The sequence below is a fragment of the Trichomycterus rosablanca genome, chromosome 3 (genome assembly GCF_030014385.1).
Source record: "Trichomycterus rosablanca isolate fTriRos1 chromosome 3, fTriRos1.hap1, whole genome shotgun sequence".
NCBI classification, from domain to species: domain Eukaryota; kingdom Metazoa; phylum Chordata; class Actinopteri; order Siluriformes; family Trichomycteridae; genus Trichomycterus; species Trichomycterus rosablanca.
In genome coordinates, this window is record NC_085990.1 from 9,627,501 (window position 1) to 9,646,916 (window position 19,416).

General features: G+C 42.8%; 1 protein-coding gene across 3 annotated transcripts in view; it reads right to left on the reverse strand.

Moving 5' to 3' along the window:
- Positions 1-19,416, reverse strand: part of cdkal1 (CDK5 regulatory subunit associated protein 1-like 1) — a 350,733-nt gene that overhangs the window by 236,703 nt on the left and 94,614 nt on the right. For all 3 annotated transcript variants that reach the window (XM_062991809.1, XM_062991808.1, XM_062991810.1), the window contains exon 5: positions 3,719-3,815. In XM_062991809.1, the coding sequence (XP_062847879.1) occupies positions 3,719-3,815 (97 nt within the window). The remainder of the gene's footprint in view (positions 1-3,718; positions 3,816-19,416) is intronic.

The window sequence follows — 19,416 nt, forward strand, 5'->3', positions numbered from 1 at the left end:
GATAATGCTTCGGCCCCCAATCTAAGAAGTTAAGCATGAAGGGTCCTGTTCAAGGGCCCACAGTAGCAACCTGGCACAGGTGAAGCTACAGCCACTGGGTGACATTTTGATTGCTAGTCCAGTACCTTAATACCTGAGCTACCACTGCCCAGCAGGTTTGCGATTAATCGGTCACAGGAAGCACAAAACCGTTTCTTGCTCTGATTTGTCACATATTTAAGCAGGGCTAAACCGCAGGAAATGACCCCGCCCAGGAAACAGAGAGCAAGCTGTGAGAGAATGCACAAGTGCATTTCCAGAACCCTTGTTCTGCTCTATTATAACCATTTTCCTCAAACGCACTCATTTTTGCATAACACTACCAGATTGTACAATCTGACCCATTAGAGGCAAATTGCATTCTGTCCCCCATGGCTAAACAGGCGAGAACACCGGCCCGGCGTCCCCCCCCCTCCTCCGGGGCAATTACAGCAGACCGTGGACGAGGAAAAGCTCCAGGCCTCCACCGGCTCCACTCACACGCATGACGAGGGAAGAAATCCATATCGATATCTCTAAAGACAGGCGCGTCTGGGTCTTGTCTACTCGGAGCGGGAAGCCCGGGAGAACCGGAGCACCGCTGCGAGTTCTGATCATTGGACCAGCGGGGTTAACCACGACGGGAAAAAACTGAGAGGCCCGCAGGAACGGGAAGAGAAAACGAGGCAATTTTATCGAGTGGATTTTGTCAGGAAGTGCTTAAAGCTGTTTTTAAATGCCAAGGTGCATTCAACAACAAAAAAATCACAAAAAATCTTAGGTGAAAATGGGCAGAACAGATTTTATGAAGGGTGTTACAAGTTCATGGCATTCTTTTAATAATAATAATTTCATAATTTACTATCCACGGTAACATTAAAACCACCTCATTATTTCTACACTCACTGTACATTTTATCAGCTCCACTTACCATATAGAAGCACTTAGTAGTTCTACAATTACTGACTGTAGTCCATCTGTTTCTCTGCATGCTTTTTTAGCCTGCTTTCACTCTGTTCTTCAATGGTCAGGACTCTCCAACAGGACCACCACATAGTAGGTATTATTTAGGTGGTGGATCATTCTCAGCACTGCAGTGACACTGGCATGGTGGTGGTGTGTTAGTGTGTGTTGTGCTGGTATGAGTGGATAAGACACAGCAGCGCTGCTGGAGTTTTTAAATACAGTGTCCACTCACTGTCCACTCTATTAGACACTCCGACCTAGTTGGTCCACCTTGTAGATGTAAAGTCAGAGACGATCGCTCATCTATTGCTGCTGTTTGAGTAGGTCACCTTCTAGATCTTCATCAGTGGTCACAGGACGCTGCCCACGGGGCGCTGTTGTCTGGATGTTTTTGGTTGGTGGACTATTCTCAGTCCAGCAGTCACAGTGAGGTGTTTAAAAAGTCTATTAGCATTGATGTGTTTTATGATATGTACCATGTCAGTGTCACTGCAGTGCTGAGAATGATCCACCACCTAAATAATACCTGCTCTGTGGTGGTCCTGTGGGAAAGTCCTGACCATTGAAGAACAGAGTGAAAGCAGGCTAAAAAAGTATGTAGAGAAACAGATGGACTACAGTCAGTAATTGTAGAACTACAAAGTGCTTCTATATGGTAAGTGGAGCTGATAAAATGAACAGTGAGTGTAGAAACAAGGAGGTGGTTTTAATGTTATGGCTGATCAGTGTACATTTTCAGCATTTAGCAGACACTTTTATCCAAAGCGACCTACAATTATGTATGAACATGACTTTGAACAGTTGAGGGTTAAAGGCCTTCCTCAGGGGGCCCAACAAAGGCAACTCGACGGTGGTGGGGCTTGAACTGACAACCTTCTAATTACTAGTTCAGTACCTTAACCAATGAGCTACTGAACTGAAGAAATCTTGACTGGAAAGCAACTGCTATATCCTAAATCACATACTACAGCTACTACATCTGGCTGGGCAGTCTTTTTTTAGATCGTAGGTGGAGGGTAGCATGTTCGGAAGGTTCCAGAGTCTCTGTTAAGAACAATAAGGGTTGGCAGGAGTGATAGTAATGTGTTGGCTAGTTGCGTGATAGTATTGGAAGACGACGGTTACCTAAGATAAGCCTGGCATTCGGCTGAGCCGGGGTCAGTCTGGGTTCAAAGCCCAGATGTGGACACTATCTGCCAGCATTATTTTGAAAGTAAACTGGTCGAAGGTGTGGAAGAGATTCGTAGACAATGTATACAGTGACACCCCAGGAGCAGAGAGGAGGTCAGAACTTCAATCCCTGAATCAAAACTGCTGCTTTTCTCATTATGTCCTGCCACAAGAAAATAGACCCCAGGTCTGAGGAGCATTCAGTCACTTTAAAAGCAAATAAATGCTAGGGTCGTCCTCGGAGGCCCCCTCCTGTGTAAGCTGGGGGTCGCCTGCGCCATTTAGGACGCTCCGCTGGCCCGAGAGATGAGGATCCCACTTCCCCAGCGCGTCCCACTGTTCCGTGATCGATACCACTTTTCAGCAGTTACTGTACTTACCCCTCTCTGCTGATTCTTTTAAGTTCAGTCAGGAGAAAGAAGAAAGAGAAGCTTGTGTGAACCTGCAGGAGGCAACGGGGGCATTCAGGCCAGCACTCTGACTACACATCGGGCTACTACTGAGACCCCTACACTCATGGGGAATGAAAACGGGTCGTTTTGGGGACAAAAAAGAAATGGGGGATTAATCAGCTTCCATTTGGAATTCTTTTCATCATTCATGATGTTTGTAACCAGGGCTTTGCTATTGCACAGCATATAAAGCTTGCTTGACCGTGTACAGTGTCAGTCATGCTCCAGTAGCATCAGTAATACACGGCAGACCTTTGTTTGTCAGTTCTTGGGTCGTATTTGACCCTCCAGACCAATTTCCTCTCAGTATAGTGTGATGGTTTGTGTGAGACAAGTGCTATGTGTACTGTGTAACAGGTGCAATCAATCTAGTCCTTTTATATGGGCACAGAGAAGTCACTAGTTGGGGTCAATTAATCAGCAAATCAGTAATCAAAGATGCTGTCTTAGTATTTTTGACCAGCAAATTGTCAGAAAACTATAGCAACGACCCATACAAGAACACTATATGGCCAAAAGTATGTGGACAACCTTCTAAATTAGAATATTTGGCTGTTTCAGCTACTTCGATCAATCACCTGGCTGATGTGGCTAAACATAATTCCTGAGCATTCTGTCCAATACTGAGACGAGGTCTAGGCCCGCAGTTTGCTGCTATACCAGCCTCCACTCTCTTGAGAAGCTTTTTATTAGACAAAGGCTAGGTACTGAAAATAAAAAATAAGGACTGGCTCACAGTCTGCTTTCTAATTCATCCCAAAGTTGCAAAACCTTTTGTATTATTATTATTGTTGTTATTACTTTTATTATCATCATTATTATTATTATTATTGTTCGATTCTCCCCCCCATCTGTTCCAATTTCCTATTCCCCATTGCAGTTTCTGGCAGAGAAAAGCTACAGGATAGCATCCGCCCCCTCCGACACATGTGAACTCACTGGTTGCTTCTTTACACCAGTCAGCAGTGGATTCTGCACTCTACATGTTCCTCCAGTACAGCCCGATCTCTCTTCGTTGGTGAGCACCAGATAATGGAGATCAGTCAGTTCTCCTGAGCTCTGATATCAGTGTCGTCAGGACTGTAAAATGATTTGTAAGCTGTAGCTCTTACCCCGATAATGCTCAGGCCTTTGAGGTAGTCCATTCTGGGCTGAGCCTGAGGAACACACCCTGCCAGCACCACCTTCTTGTTCTGCTCCTGGGCTTTCCTGGAACACAGCAAGAGACAGAAAGACACTGATTACACCTTAATGATTATGCATGTGGAAGTTTAAGTAGAAGATCTGTTGGACAGAGGGGAAACGATATACCTTCATAATACATATAAATAGAGCAGGTATTAATAATCTGGGTGGGTGAGGCAGGACCCCCAAGGGCTAAAGGGGTTGAAAGAGTGATGCTGTTATTTATAGTAAATTTAAATACCTTTATAATACTGTAAGTATAAAACTGTACTATACTGTGGTATAGTTACATTGTGTGTAACTATACCACTGGTAGTGCACTATAACCATACAATTTGCAATTTAGGACACATCCCATTTCAAAAACAGTAATTATTAGGGATGTCCCGATCACGTTTTTTTTTTCCCGATCCCGATCTTTAATTTTGATGCCGATCCGATACCGATTCTCAAACCGATACTTGTATTTTCTAGATATTCTCTAGATAAGAACTAGATAATACTGTTTACACAGTGCACACTTCAAGTACATTACAGTTACTCAAATTAATCCAATGTACATGTTTAACAACTGAATAGCTCTGCCGTGCTGTAGGAAAAAAATTGCCTGCATCCAAGCTATTGCTTAATGTTCTTTTACAAAATAAAAGTAAACAAACCTAGTGCAGCATTGTAGTAAAAATGAAGTGAGATAATTACAGTTTCACTTTGAACTTTATATTCAAAGAACATAATTCTGTTTAATGCAGTGATACACTAAAAATGAACAAAAATCTCCACTCACAAGTGGTGTAGCAGCTTAACTTGAATATAAAAAAAACAAATAAGTTACTTAACAGCATTACAGTAAGACCTGAATACCAAAATAAAATGGAAAGTCACTCTTTTGTTATGAATGATGGACGGGTCTACGCAAAGTGAGTGTGTTTTGACCCTTTGGGGCTTCCATAGTGCATGGGATAGCGTGCTCGGCTCTGGCTGTCCGCTATTCGGAACAGAAGAAGTTAATAAAGTGTTATGCTCCCGACAATTGGTGAATATACCGCGTATTTTATTTCTTTATTAAGCGAGTGCATCACTACGACACTCGGTTACATAACTAAGCCAATCAGAGTGCTTGATACTGAGATGTCGTTCAGTCTTGTAACTCGTAAACTTGTAAAAGCTGTATGTTATGGTCCTGAAGTTTTCATACTCGGATTAAAAGTTATTGTTTTGTAAACCGGAGTGATCCTCGACTCACACACCATATAAACAGTAAAATTCTACAGTAATGAACGCAGCTCTGCTCCCACCGCCTCGTGAAACGCTCGCATTACAGACATTACACCGCTGTTGGACAGCGGACATGCTGACGTAAAACAAAAGATCGGGTTATGATCGGCATTAGTAAAGCCGATTTCCGATCAGTTAAAAATGCCTTGATCGGCCCCGATACCGATCTGTGAGATCGGATCGGGACATCCCTAGTAATTATTTAAGCACCGACTTCAGGAGGTGGACACTGGCTGAGTTAAAGTCTGTTTTGGAATTTCTGTTGCATGCACTAAACCCACACTGGTCGAGGACTGTTGACGACTTTGCATATGGCCCCTTCGAAAACCGCATCTTTTCACCAACCAGCATTAGATTTCCACTGGGAGCAAAACTATCAGACACCACTTATTGAAACCATGTGTTTCAGTGTAATAAATCAGTGGGTAGCACTGTCGCCTCACAGCAAGAAGGTCCTGGGTTCGATCCCCAGGCGGGGCGGTGCGGGTCCTTTCTGTGCGGAGTTTGAATGTTCTCCCCGTGTCTGCGTGGGTTTCCTCCAGGAGCTCCGGTTTCCTCCCACAGTCCAAAAACATGCAGTCAGGTTAATTGGAGACACTGAATTGCCCTATAGGTGAATGGGTGTGTGTATGTGTGTCTGCCCTGTGATGGACTGGCGCCCAGTCCAGGGTATTACTGCATGCCTTGCGCCCACTGAAAAGCTGGGATAGGCTCCAGCACTCCCCCGCGACCCTAATTGGACAAGAGGTTAAGACAGTGAGTGAGTGAGTGAGTAACTGTAATAAATCAAGTATATAAAGGAAATTATATGCTTCCAGCTTTCATGTTCCAGCAGGACTGGACCCCTGTACATGAAGCAATATCTTTTAAAGAAAGAGCCCTGACCTCAGCCCTACTGAACAGCTTTGGAATTAACTGCAACATCAATTGAGACTTTCTTGACCAACAGCAGTGCCCAGCAATACAAATGTTGGCACAAATTCCCACAGACACACTTCAAAGTCTTGTGAGTAGAGTGGCTGTTGTTACAGCTGAAAAGATCACATAGAGGTCACTCTACTTTAATACGAATTGATTTTGAAATGGTATTCTTACAAGCTCATGGTCAGGTGTCCAAATACTTTTGGTCATATAGTGTTGACTGCAAAAGTAAGAGACTCCCTATCCAGCTTTTCCTTTCTCAGATGCAAGCAACTGTGTCTGGCGAGCGCCTGACCAGGTCGATGGAATCACTGAGACTAGATCTTGGGTCAGGTGACCGTTATGAGTCATCGCAACAGATTGCCGGTCCACCACAGAGCGCCACTGATACCAACCATTAAGCTAAATCCCCCACCTAGCTTCTCTAGACTTTTAAACTCATTAGAGATAACGTGTGGCCCTGCGCAATAGTCGAAGTCACTGGGTACACGGTGTGGCGGAGAGGCTACGAGAGCATTATCTGTTAAACACGAATCAGCAGTAATTTCAGCGGGAACAGGACCCCTGCAGAACTGAACCGGCTCCAACGCATCTCCGACTGATCTCTGCAGACATCTGCTGCCGCGTGGGTCAGCGATGCTTCAGGAGTCCGCGGCGTTCACACACTGGACACGAGCCCCGAGGCCGCAGGAACGGCAGCTCAAGTACGAGTTCCTGATCGGCAGAGTCACTGTACTGGCACAGGGGCGCGTTCGAGCTCATCGAGTGTCACAAAGCCTGTGTGTTATACAGAAGAATCGCTTCTGCTCATGGAAAGAGCAATGAACCCTGGGTTAACTTGGTGTTGTCCCAAATCAGCATGGATTTCTTCTGATGAGGTTGTGCCAGCGCAGGGGGGAGTTTACGATGAGATCTATAGCACGTACGCGTTTACTGATTCAACGTCGTCTGCTTGTCATGTGTGTATCAAAGTCATGTTCAGTGATTCATTTATTTAGGGCAGTTGTAGCCTGGCGGTTAAGGTACTGAACTAGCAATTGAAAGGTTGCTGGTTCAAGCCCTACCCCTGCCAGGCTGACACTGTTGGGCCCTTAAGCAAGGCCCTTAACCCTCAATTGCTTAGACAATATACTGTCACAGCACTGTAAGTCACTTTGGATTAAAGTGTCTGCTAAATGCTGAAAAGGTAAATGTACCATCATGACAGGACAGGTTGTTTAGTTACCCATCATTCATCAGTTCAAGGGTTTTATTTTATTTTATAATTTTTTTTTTTTAACCCCTTTTTCTCCCCTTTTAGCGCATCCTATTGTTCAATTAGCATCGTGCTTCCTCTCTGTCTATGCCGAACCCTGCCCTGACGGAGGTGATTGAAGCTAACCCGTATCCCCTCCGAAACACGAGCAGCAGCCAGCTGCATCTTTGCCACCCACACATTGACGAGTTTGGCGCCACCTAGCGTTGCATGCGGAGAGACACACCCTAAGGGCACCCTCTCCCATCTCTGTGTAAGCGCCTCCAATCAGCCGGCAGAGAACGCAAACGCAATCGCATTCTGACAGAGAGAGACCCACATCCGGTTCTTTGTCCCACCCCCCACATGAGCAACCGGCCAATCGTTGCTCATATAGCCACTCAGCTTCGAACCGGTAAAGCAAGGCTGGATTCGATACGACGCTTCTCAGAATCCAGCCCTGGTTGCAGCGCGTTTCTTTTTACCGCTGCGCCACCTGAGCGGCTCATCAGTTCAAGCTTAACGTTATACCCCGTCAGGGTTCTTGCATTTTCAAATAACCTCTTCAATGAACCGGAGCACCTGGAGGAAACCCACACAGACAATGGAAGAACATGCAAACTCCATACAGAAAGGACCTGAACTGCTTCGTCTGGGAATAGAACCCAGGACCTTCTTGTTGTGAGGTGACAAAGCTAGTAGTCACAGTAGATAAAGAAGAGCATAAACCAAACGTCTAGGACAGGCGTGTCAAACACAATCAGGGCCAAAATAAAAAAACAGGACTTATTATTCATGACAGAACAGGTAGTTTAAAGGACCAGCACCACTCCACCTGGGAATCGAACCCAGGACCTTCTTGCTGTGAGGAGACAGTGCTACCCACCAAGCCACTGTGCTGCCCGGATAAATGTGAAATAGAGGGCGGGAAAGGTGCAGCTGGGTTCGCAGGTCTTGGCATGCTCGCTGTTGCTGTGCATTCTGGGACTTGTAGTATCAGCGGTGTGCGTCCTGTGAACTGGCGGGCCTGGATGTGGCCTTGAGTTTGACATGTCTGGTATAGGAGAATCATTAGAATGTAGACGGTGCCTCTCGGATGGTGCCCACCGGTGCCAAGATCTCAAACTCTCAAGCACAAATCTCAGCTCTGATATCAGCCGACTGGGTGCTTACACAGACACATGATTGGCTGTGCGTCGGGACAATGGCTGAACAATTGCAATTTAACTGCTGTGATTGCGCTTTGCTTGCTGCACAATGAGACGGGGCATAATGGGGATCAGTGCGTGACTCAGGGATTCCCCATATGACCCCGACTCGTGCTGGTGAAAAGAAGCCGTCTGTACTGCACACGTGTGCAACTCTCCCCGGCTGGGAGTGAAGATCTTCAGCAGTAGAGATGAATTATGATTGGGTAACATGGTACAACTTCTCAGGTCACATAGAGGTCACTCTATTTTAATATCATTTGTTTTTACAAAGGGATGTCTAACAAGCTCATGGCCAGGTGTCCAAATACTTTTGGCCATATGGTGTAAACTGGCGCTAACTTCTAATGCCACAATGAGACAGTAGGAGTCGCTGTTGAAGCAGAAAGTAAGTGACTCCCTATCCGGCCTTCCTTTTCTCAGAGGAAGCAACTGGTAAGCGTCTGGTGAGGGGCGGTGGAATCACTGAGACTAGAACACAAAAAGTCTATTTTAGACATTTTACCAGAACTTTACACATTCAAGAATCAAGCAATTATCTGTGGATTAAGCTTTAGTTCGAGCTTCAGGCCACTAATATCTTTTTTTTTTTTTTAAACCTTTCTAGAAGAAAAGAGGTTTTGAAATGGAACAAGGTCCTCGTCAGGCGTCCACACACTTCACAACTATTCTTAGTTGACTTTCCCAAACAGCAGGGGTCTATGGGAACCCTTACTTTCGACCTCTGTGGTTTGTTTGTGGTTTGCTAATTCTGTCATTCTGTGTGAGACGATTTTTGCACTGGAAGCCATAAAGTCGTGTTTACATTCAACACTGGAGCCTGGAGATAAGATCTGGGCCCGTTCGACAAGCAGCTCTGAGTAAAAGGAACAGTGTGTTCTGTGTTTACTGATTGAAGCGATAGCACAGCCTGACAGGTTTATTGCAGGTCGTCTGTTTTGCTTGGAGCTGATACTTGTTACACAGAGCGAGATCGTTCAGGATTTAGATTCCGTTTAAGACCAACATTACAGGCACAACAAAGCCAAAAAAAAGTGAAAACATTAACTGAAGAAGTTCCTGATCATCCGCCAGCGCATCGTCCAATATTTACAATACACTTCAGTTTCATGTTACACAACTCCGACTCAAACGCTCGGTATCGAGTGTTTCAAATCATGCACTATAACATTAACATTAAAACCACCTCCTTGTTTCTACACTCACTGTCCATTAAATCAGCTCCACTTCCAATATGGAAGCACTTTGTAGTTCTACAATTACTGACTGTAGTCCATCTGTTTCTCTACATGCTTTGTTAGCCCTCTTTCATGCTGTTCTTCAATGGTCAGGACCCCAACAGGACCACTACAGAGTTTATTATTTAGGTGGTGGATCATTCTCAGCACTGCAGTGACACTGACATGGTGGTGGTGTGTTAGTGTGTGTTGTGCTGGTATGAGGGGATAAGAAACAGCAATGCTGATGGAGTTTTTAAACACCTCACTGTCACTGCTGGACTGAGAATAGTCCACCAACCAAAAATATCCAGCCAACAGCACCCCGTGGGCAGCATCCTGTGACCAGTGATGAAGATCTAGAAGATGACCAACTCAAACAGCAGCAATAGATGAGCGATCGTCTCTGACTTTACATCTACAAGATGGACCAACTAGGTAGGAGTGTCTGATAGAGTGGACAGTAAGTGGACACGGTATTTAACAACTCCAGCAGCGCTGCTGTGTCTGATCCACTCATACCAGCACAACACACACTAACACACCACCACCATGTCAGTGTCACTGCAGTGCTGAGAATCATCCACCACCCAAATAATACCTGATCTGTCGTGGTCCTGTGGGAGTCCTGACCATTGAAGAACAGCATGAAAAAGGGCTAACAGAGCATGCAGAGAAACAGATGGACTACAGTCAGTAATTGTAGGACTACAAAGTGCTTCTATATGGTAAGTCGAGCTGATAAAATGGACAGTGAGTGTAGAAACAAGGAGTGGTATTAATGTTATGCCTGATCAGTGTATATGACCATGAGCTTGCTGGACATAGTTCAAAAACGATGTGATCTTTTTAGCTATAACAGCCGCCACTCTCCTGAGAAGGCTTAGAATGTCTGTGGGAATTGGTGCCCATTTAGTTGAAAGAGCATTTGTATGACTGGCACTGATGTTGGTCAAGAAAGCCTCAACTGATTGTCCAGTTTATGGCAAAGCTGTGCAGTAGGGCTGAGGTCAGGACTCGGTGAAGGACACTGGAGTTTCCTTCAACCAAGCTTTTCTTCATTTGCTTTGCGCACAGGGGCGCAGTCATGATGAAACAAGAAAAGGGCCTTCCCTAACCTGTTGCCGCAAAATTGGAAGCACAGAATTTCCTTTATATAATTGATTCCGAATTGATGCGAGCCCTCAGATGATACTGCATGAGAAACCATCTTGCTGTTGTGATCAGTATTGCCACATGGACTTGGGGGTACTTCGGAAAACCGACGACACTTAACACAGGCCGCCACTGCGTTGCAAAAATGCAATCTGAACTCAGACAACTTTAACAATTAGTATGATTTAAACATGCCACTGATGGAAAAGGTGATGTAACAGTGGCAAACATGCCCCGTCCCAACTTTTTTCAAAATGTGTTGCAAGCAAATACAGTGAGAACACTGAACATTTTTGTTCTTTCTACTCTTATCAGTTAATTAAACAAACCACAAATTCTCCTTTTAACTGCGTTTGACAGAATGTCCCAACATTTTTTATCTTCACTGTGGAACCTTAGGTATGTGCTAACACTGGACACCAGTGTTCGAGTAAAGTGGCACATGAAGCCGAGCTCAGCTTGCCACGTTTTATTGTTTGTGTCCATGTTTTTACAGCTCGCAGAGTAAATTCAAACGGACCAGAACCCGTCCAGTAGCACCTCGGTACCAGAACTAGTGTCCGTTCTCTAGTGCCCATTCTCAAAAGTGTTCTGGCTTTTAAAAGGTCACAGAAGGGTTGATCACTTTTCATTTAGTGTTTGACATGAATGCGCTGGTGAGAGCCAGTGATGTTTTCACGGACCGTGCAGCCGCCTTGGCCGGGAGGAGTCGGGAAGCAAACGTGTCTGTTTTAAAAGCAGTCAGGCCTGCATTATTCACTCACGTAAAAAAAGAAGCTGCTCTGACAGTGGCCTGCAGTCGCCCCGCCAGCAGAGAGTCCCTGATCAGTCTTTTAACAATTTATTCAGACATAAACATAGTCTCTGCTGGAATCAACAGCAGCTGGAACGATTCAGGACTCTTAAAAGCCTTTTTTTCCTCCCAACAACTCTCGTTACCTTCTGCTATATTAGTGAGCTAAAATTTTGCACCATAGGGTGCGTATTTTTGGGGATAACTGCACAACCAGTGCAAATTAATGAAACAATTCTTCACAGATATACACCGATCAGCCATAACTTAAAACCACCTCCTTGTTTCTACACTCAGTGTCCATTTTATCAGCTCCACTTACCATATAAAAGCACTTTGAAGTTCTACAATTACTGACTGTAATCCATCTGTTTCTCTACATACTTTTTTAGCCTGCTTTCACCCTGTTCACCCACTACAGGGCAGGTATTATTTAGGTGGTGGATGATTCTCAGCACTGCAGTGACACTGACATGGTGGTGGTGTGTTAGTGTGTGTTGTGCTGGTATGAGTGAATCAGACAAAGCAGTGCTGCTGGAGTTTTTAAACACCATGTCCACTCACTGTCCACTTTATTAGACACACCTACCTAGTTGGTCCAGCTTGTAGATGTAAAGCTAAAGACGATCGCTCATCTATTGCTGATGTTTGAGTCGGTCATCTTCTAAACCTTCATCTGTGGTCACAGGACGCTGCCCACGGGGGCGCTGTTGGCTGAATATATTTTTGGTTGGTGGACTATTCTCAGTCCAGCAGTAACAGTGAGGTGTTTACAAACTCCATCAGCATTGCTGTGTCTGATCCACTCATACCAGCACAACACACACTAACACACCACCACCATATCAGTGTCACTGCAGTGCTGAGAATGATCCACCACCCAAATAATACCTGCTCTGTAGTGGTACTGGGAGAGTCCTGACCATTACCACACAGCATGAAAGGAGGCTAACAAAGCATGCAGAGAAACAGATGGACTACAGTCAGTGATTGTAGAACTACAAAGTGCTTCTCTATGGTAAGTGGAGAATGAAGCATGGAATAAAACAGGTAATGGAACTGGTACCTAAGGGACTGGAAGCTGTGATGCTTGAAGAGAAAACATTTAGTTTTGGATACTGAAGCTCCTGAACTAAACTCAGTTACTGTTCATTAATATTCACAGTGTTTTACATGTTCAGGGTCACGCTGCTCCAAACAGGCAGAGGATAAAATTTACAAGTCCGATTTCTGTACCCACCAGCATCTGCGCACCCCCGAAGCGTAAAGGGGCGTTATGTACACCCCAGTCATTTGTATTTGCTTTAATTGAGTCGGAGAGGGCGGGGTTGTTCCCCTCCTCGCTCTGTAATGTGCTGTTTTTAAAGCGGTAATGGGCTGACCTTGTACAGGCCTTTGATCACCTGCAGGGCTACAAATGAGATGCAGATGTGAACCATCTGTACCAGTTTATTCTGTAGCTCCTCCACCCCACTGTCCAATCTCTGAGTAAATTAGGTAGAGTAACATCTTCCTCACAGCATCTTCCTCACGTCCACCAATCGGCTTCCACCTATCATCTTCCACACATTCATCCATCATCTTTCTAACATCCACCTATCGTCTTCTTAACATCTACATATCGACTTCTTAACATCTACATATCGACTTCTTAACATCTACATATCGTCTTCCTAACATCTACATATCGACTTCTTAACATCTACATATCGTCTTCTTAACATCTACATATCATCTTCCTAACATCTACATATCGACTTCTTAACATCTACATATCGTCTTCTTAACATCTACATATCGTCTTCCTAACATCTACATATCGACTTCTTAACATCTACATATCGTCTTCCTAACATCTACATATCGACTTCTTAACATCTACATATCGTCTTCTTAACATCTACATATCATCTTCCTAACATCTACATATCGACTTCTTAACATCTACATATCGACTTCTTAACATCTACATATCATCTTCCTAACATCTACATATCGACTTCTTAACATCTACATATCGACTTCTTAACATCTACATATCGTCTTCCTAACATCTACATATCGACTTCTTAACATCTACATATCGTCTTCTTAACATCTACATATCATCTTCCTAACATCTACATATCGACTTCTTAACATCTACATATCGTCTTCCTAACATCTACATATCGACTTCTTAACATCTACATATCGTCTTCCTAACATCTACATATCGTCTTCCTAACATCTACATATCGACTTCTAAACATCTACATATCGTCTTCTTAACATCTACATATCATCTTCCTAACATCTACATATCGACTTCTTAACATCTACATATCGTCTTCCTAACATCTACATATCGACTTCTTAACATCTACATATCGTCTTCTTAACATCTACATATCGTCTTCTTAACATCTACATATCGTCTTCCTAACATCTACATATCGACTTCTTAACATCTACATATCGACTTCTTAACATCTACATATCGACTTCTTAACATCTACATATCGACTTCTTAACATCTACATATCATCTTCCTAACATCTACATATCGACTTCTTAACATCTACATATCGTCTTCCTAACATCTACATATCGACTTCTTAACATCTACATATCGTCTTCTTAACATCTACATATCGTCTTCTTAACATCTACATATCGTCTTCCTAACATCTACATATCGACTTCTTAACATCTACATATCGTCTTCCTAACATCTACATATCGACTTCTTAACATCTACATATCGACTTCTTAACATCTACATATCATCTTCCTAACATCTACATATCGTCTTCCTAACATCTACATATCGTCTTCCTAACATCTACATATCGTCTTCTTAACATCTACATATCGTCTTCTTAACATCTACATATCGTCTTCTTAACATCTACATATCGTCTTCTTAACATCTACATATCGACTTCTTAACATCTACATATCATCGTCTTAACCTCCACCTATCATCTTCCTAACATCTACATATCGTCTTCCTAACATCTACATATCATCGTCTTAACCTCCACCTATCATCTTCCTAACATCTACATATCGTCTTCCTAACATCTACATATCATCGTCTTAACCTCCACCTATCGTCTTCCTAACATCTACATATCATCGTCTTAACCTCGACCTATCATCTTCTTAACATCTACATATCGTCTTCCTAACATCTACATATCGTCTTCCTAACATCTACATATCGTCTTCTTAACATCTACATATCGTCTTCTTAACATCTACATATCATCGTCTTAACCTCCACCTATCATCTTCCTAACATCTACATATCGTCTTCCTAACATCTACATATCATCGTCTTAACCTCCACCTATCATCTTCCTAACATCTACATATCGTCTTCCTAACATCTACATATCATCGTCTTAACCTCCACCTATCGTCTTCCTAACATCTACATATCATCGTCTTAACCTCGACCTATCATCTTCTTAACATCTACATATCGTCTTCCTAACATCTACATATCATCGTCTTAACCTCCACCTATCGTCTTCCTAACATCTACATATCATCTTCTTAACATCTACATATCATCTTCCTAATATCTACATATTATCTTCTTAACCTCCACCTATCGTCTTCCTAACATCTACATATCATCTTCTTAACATCTACATATCATCTTCCTAATATCTACATATTATCTTCTTAACCTCCACCTATCATCTTCCTAACATCTACATATCATCTTCTTAACATCTACATATCATCTTCCTAATATCTACATATTATCTTCTTAACCTCCACCTATCGTCTTCCTAACATCTACATATCATCGTCTTAACCTCCACCTATCGTCGTCTTAACATCTACATGTCATCTTCTTAACCTCCACCTATCGTCTTCCTAACATCTACATGTCATCTTCTAAACCTCCACCTATCGTCTTCCTAACATCTACATATCATCGTCTTAACCTCCACCTATCGTCTTCCTAACATCTACATGTCATCTTCTAAACCTCCACCTATCGTCGTCAACATCTACATATCATCTTCTTAACATCTACATATCATCTTCTTAACATCTACATATCATCTTCTTAACATCTACATATCATCTTCTTAACCTCCACCTATCGTCTTCCTAACATCTACATATCATCGTCTTAACATCTACATATCATCGTCTTAACCTCCACCTATCGTCTTCCTAACATCTACATGTCATCTTCTAAACCTCCACCTATCGTCTTCCTAACATCTACATATCATCGTCTTAACCTCCACCTATCGTCTTCCTAACATCTACATGTCATCTTCTAAACCTCCACCTATCGTCGTCTTAACATCTACATATCATCTTCTTAACATCTACATATCATCTTCTTAACATCTACATATCATCTTCTTAACATCTACATATCATCTTCTTAACCTCCACCTATCGTCTTCCTAACATCTACATATCGTCGTCTTAACATCTACATATCATCTTCTTAACCTCCACCTATCGTCTTCCTAACATCTACATGTCATTGTCTTAACATCTACATATCATCATCTTAACCTCCACCTATCGTGTTCTTAACATCTACATATCATCGTCTTAACATCTACATATCATCTTCTTAACCTCCACCTATCGTCTTCCTAACATCTACATGTCATTGTCTTAACATCTACAGTACATATCATCTTCTTAACCTCCACCTATCGTCTTCCTAACATCTACATATCATCATCTTAACCTCCACCTATCGTCTTCCTAACATCTACATATCATCGTCTTAACATCTACATATCATCTTCTTAACCTCCACCTATCGTCTTCCTAACATCTACATATCGTCGTCTTAACATCTACATATCATCGTCTTAACCTCCACCTATCGTCTTCCTAACATCTACATATCGTCGTCTTAACATCTACATATCATCGTCTTAACCTCCACCTATCGTCTTCCTAACATCTACATGTCATTGTCTTAACATCTACATATCATCGTCTTAACCTCCACCTATTGTCGTCTTAACATCTACATATCATCTTCTTAACCTCCAACTATTGTCTTCCTAACATCTACATCTCGTCGTCTTAACATCTACATCTCATCTTCTTAACCTCCACCTATCGTGTTCTTAACATCTACATATCATCTTCTTAACCTCCACCTATCGTGTTCTTAACATCTACATATCCTCTTCTTAACCTCCACCTATCGTCTTCCTAACATCTGCTTATCATCTACTTAACCACCTATCGTCTTCTTAACATCTACATCTAGTCGTCTTATCCTCCACCTATCGGCTTTTTAACCTCCACCTATCATCTTCTTAATATCTACATATCATCATCTTAACCTCCACCACCCATCATCTTCCACACGTCCACCTTCCTAATGTCCACCTATCATCTTCCTAACGTCTACATGTCATCTTCCATACATCTACAGATCATCTTCCACATGTCCACCAATTATCTTTTTTCTATCGTCTTCCTCACATCCACCTATTGTCTTTTCAATGTCCATCTATGGTCTTCTCAACATCTACCTATCATCTTTTACCTATCGCCTTCCAAACATCCACTCATCATCTTTCTAACATCCACCTATCATCTTCCTAACATCCATCTATAGTCTTCTTAACATCCACATATCATCTTCCTCATGTCAAACTATCATCTTCCTGCAGTCCATTAAACGTCTTCTACCCGTCCATGTATTGTCTTCAAGACATCCACAGAGCGTTTTCCACACATCCACCTATTGTCTCCATGTTTATGTATTGTCCTCCACATGTCCACATATTGGCTTCCACACATCCACCTATTATCCTCTTATTATCTACTCAACATATACTCAACAACAACCTTTCATCTACCACACATCTCCATCCATATATATCTATTACCCGCCTTACATCAACCTAAAATGCACAGATTATCCTCCATCCAACATCCTTCAACCATCTCCATGAGATGTACCAACATCTACCAAGCAATTACCCAACATCGACCTATCCCCTCACTACCATCTACCTATTATCTACATAGCATCTTTCATATCTAGCACCTAGCATCTATCAGACCTTCACCAAACCTTGTACCATCTACCTAGCATCTTCCTCCATGGAAAAACTGCATGTCTTTATAATAGAGATCTAAAAGTGCCTGCATGAACACAAATCCACGTCCACACACACCAACATGTCATCTTCTGAGATGCATCGAGAGGCAAACAGAGACAAGACAGAAAAAAATAAAAAACAGAGCCAAACATTGGTGAGTTGCTAGAGTTGCCGCGTTGGCATCATTAAAATGTTGCTGAGGAACAGTACAGTGTGTCAGCAGTGATCCTTGTTAGCAGGCTGTCAGCTCATGGCACGTCGAGAGATGTGGAGGGGGATGGAAAAAGCTGCAGGTCTCCGAAAAGCCCAAAGGGGAATAAAGCAGAGCTCTGAAGCAGATGAAAAAGGAAAATAAATGTAAGGGATGCAGTATTCGGAGACATGGATGCCACGCTGAATCTGCTCTGAATTCTGCCTTTTAGCCACAGATCAGCAGACGTGAGGGTACAAAAGTTTTATTTTTCTTCTAATTATTTAATCTTGCTAACTATTACTGAATCAAGGCTGCAGCAGTGATTGTGAGGGGACTAAATCAGCAACTGATGGTAACACTGATGGATTCTAATGGAATATGTTTACTTATGATTTGTACATCCATATATTTGGGGGGGGGGGCATTTGGAGCATATCTTAATATGGAGGGTGGGGGTAATATGGTACAGCATAAACCTGACTATCAGGGGCATCATCACCAGGGAGAGCAGCACTGAGGTACTGTTTTCACTTAAGGAACACGATTCTGATTTGACGCCTCAATACTGCCTCTGAGGGATGCAAGTTCGGATAGAAAGGTACCTTGCTGACTTGACAACAGTTACCAGTACAAGCAATAGAGGCATCCCATTATGACCACCTTTCTAATATTGTCCTGGTCCCCCTTGTGCTGCCCCATACAGTACAGTACACATACAGTACACATACAGTACACACACAGTTACAGTAGCTCGTCTGTTGGATCGAACCACACGGCCCAGCCTTCGCTCCCCACGTGTATCAATGAGTCTTGGCCGCCCATGACCCTGTCGCCGGTTTACCACTGTTCCTTCCTTTGACCACTTTTGATAGATACTGACCACAGCAGACCGGGAAAACCCCACAAGAGCTGCAGTTTTGGAGATTCTCTGACCCAGTCGTCTAGCCATCACAATTTGGCCCTCGTCAGACTCGCTCAAATCCTCACGCTCGCCCATTTTTCCTGCTTCTAACATCAACTTTGAGGATAAAATGTTCACTTGCTGCCTAATATATCCCACCCACTAACAGGTGCTGTGATGAAGAGATAATCAGTTATTAACTTCACCTCTCAGTGGTCACAATGTTATGCCTGGTTGGTGTATATTAAAGCTCTTTTTTAAGAAATCCACTGTCCGGTGAAAACACACGGTTTCGTTTTAGAGGTCATGAGTGCATTATGGGATTGGATAGGGGAACATAGTAGCACATGTAAAAGTTTTGCATATGTAAAGTTTCATGTAACGAATGTAAAAATGGAACTTATCCAGGGGTGTACAAACTTTTGCATCCTCCATGACTATGTTGCTAGGCGATTCTTGGAGCTGCATGTGCATTATGTTCTTTCACTAAAGAACAGACTCTTTTAAAAGCGTACATCATGTCAGGGTTATTAAAAACAAGCTGAAGATTAATGTTAAACATTACTGATGTACACTATGTGGCCAAAAGTATCTGGACACCTGACCATAAGCTTGTTGGACGTCTTATTT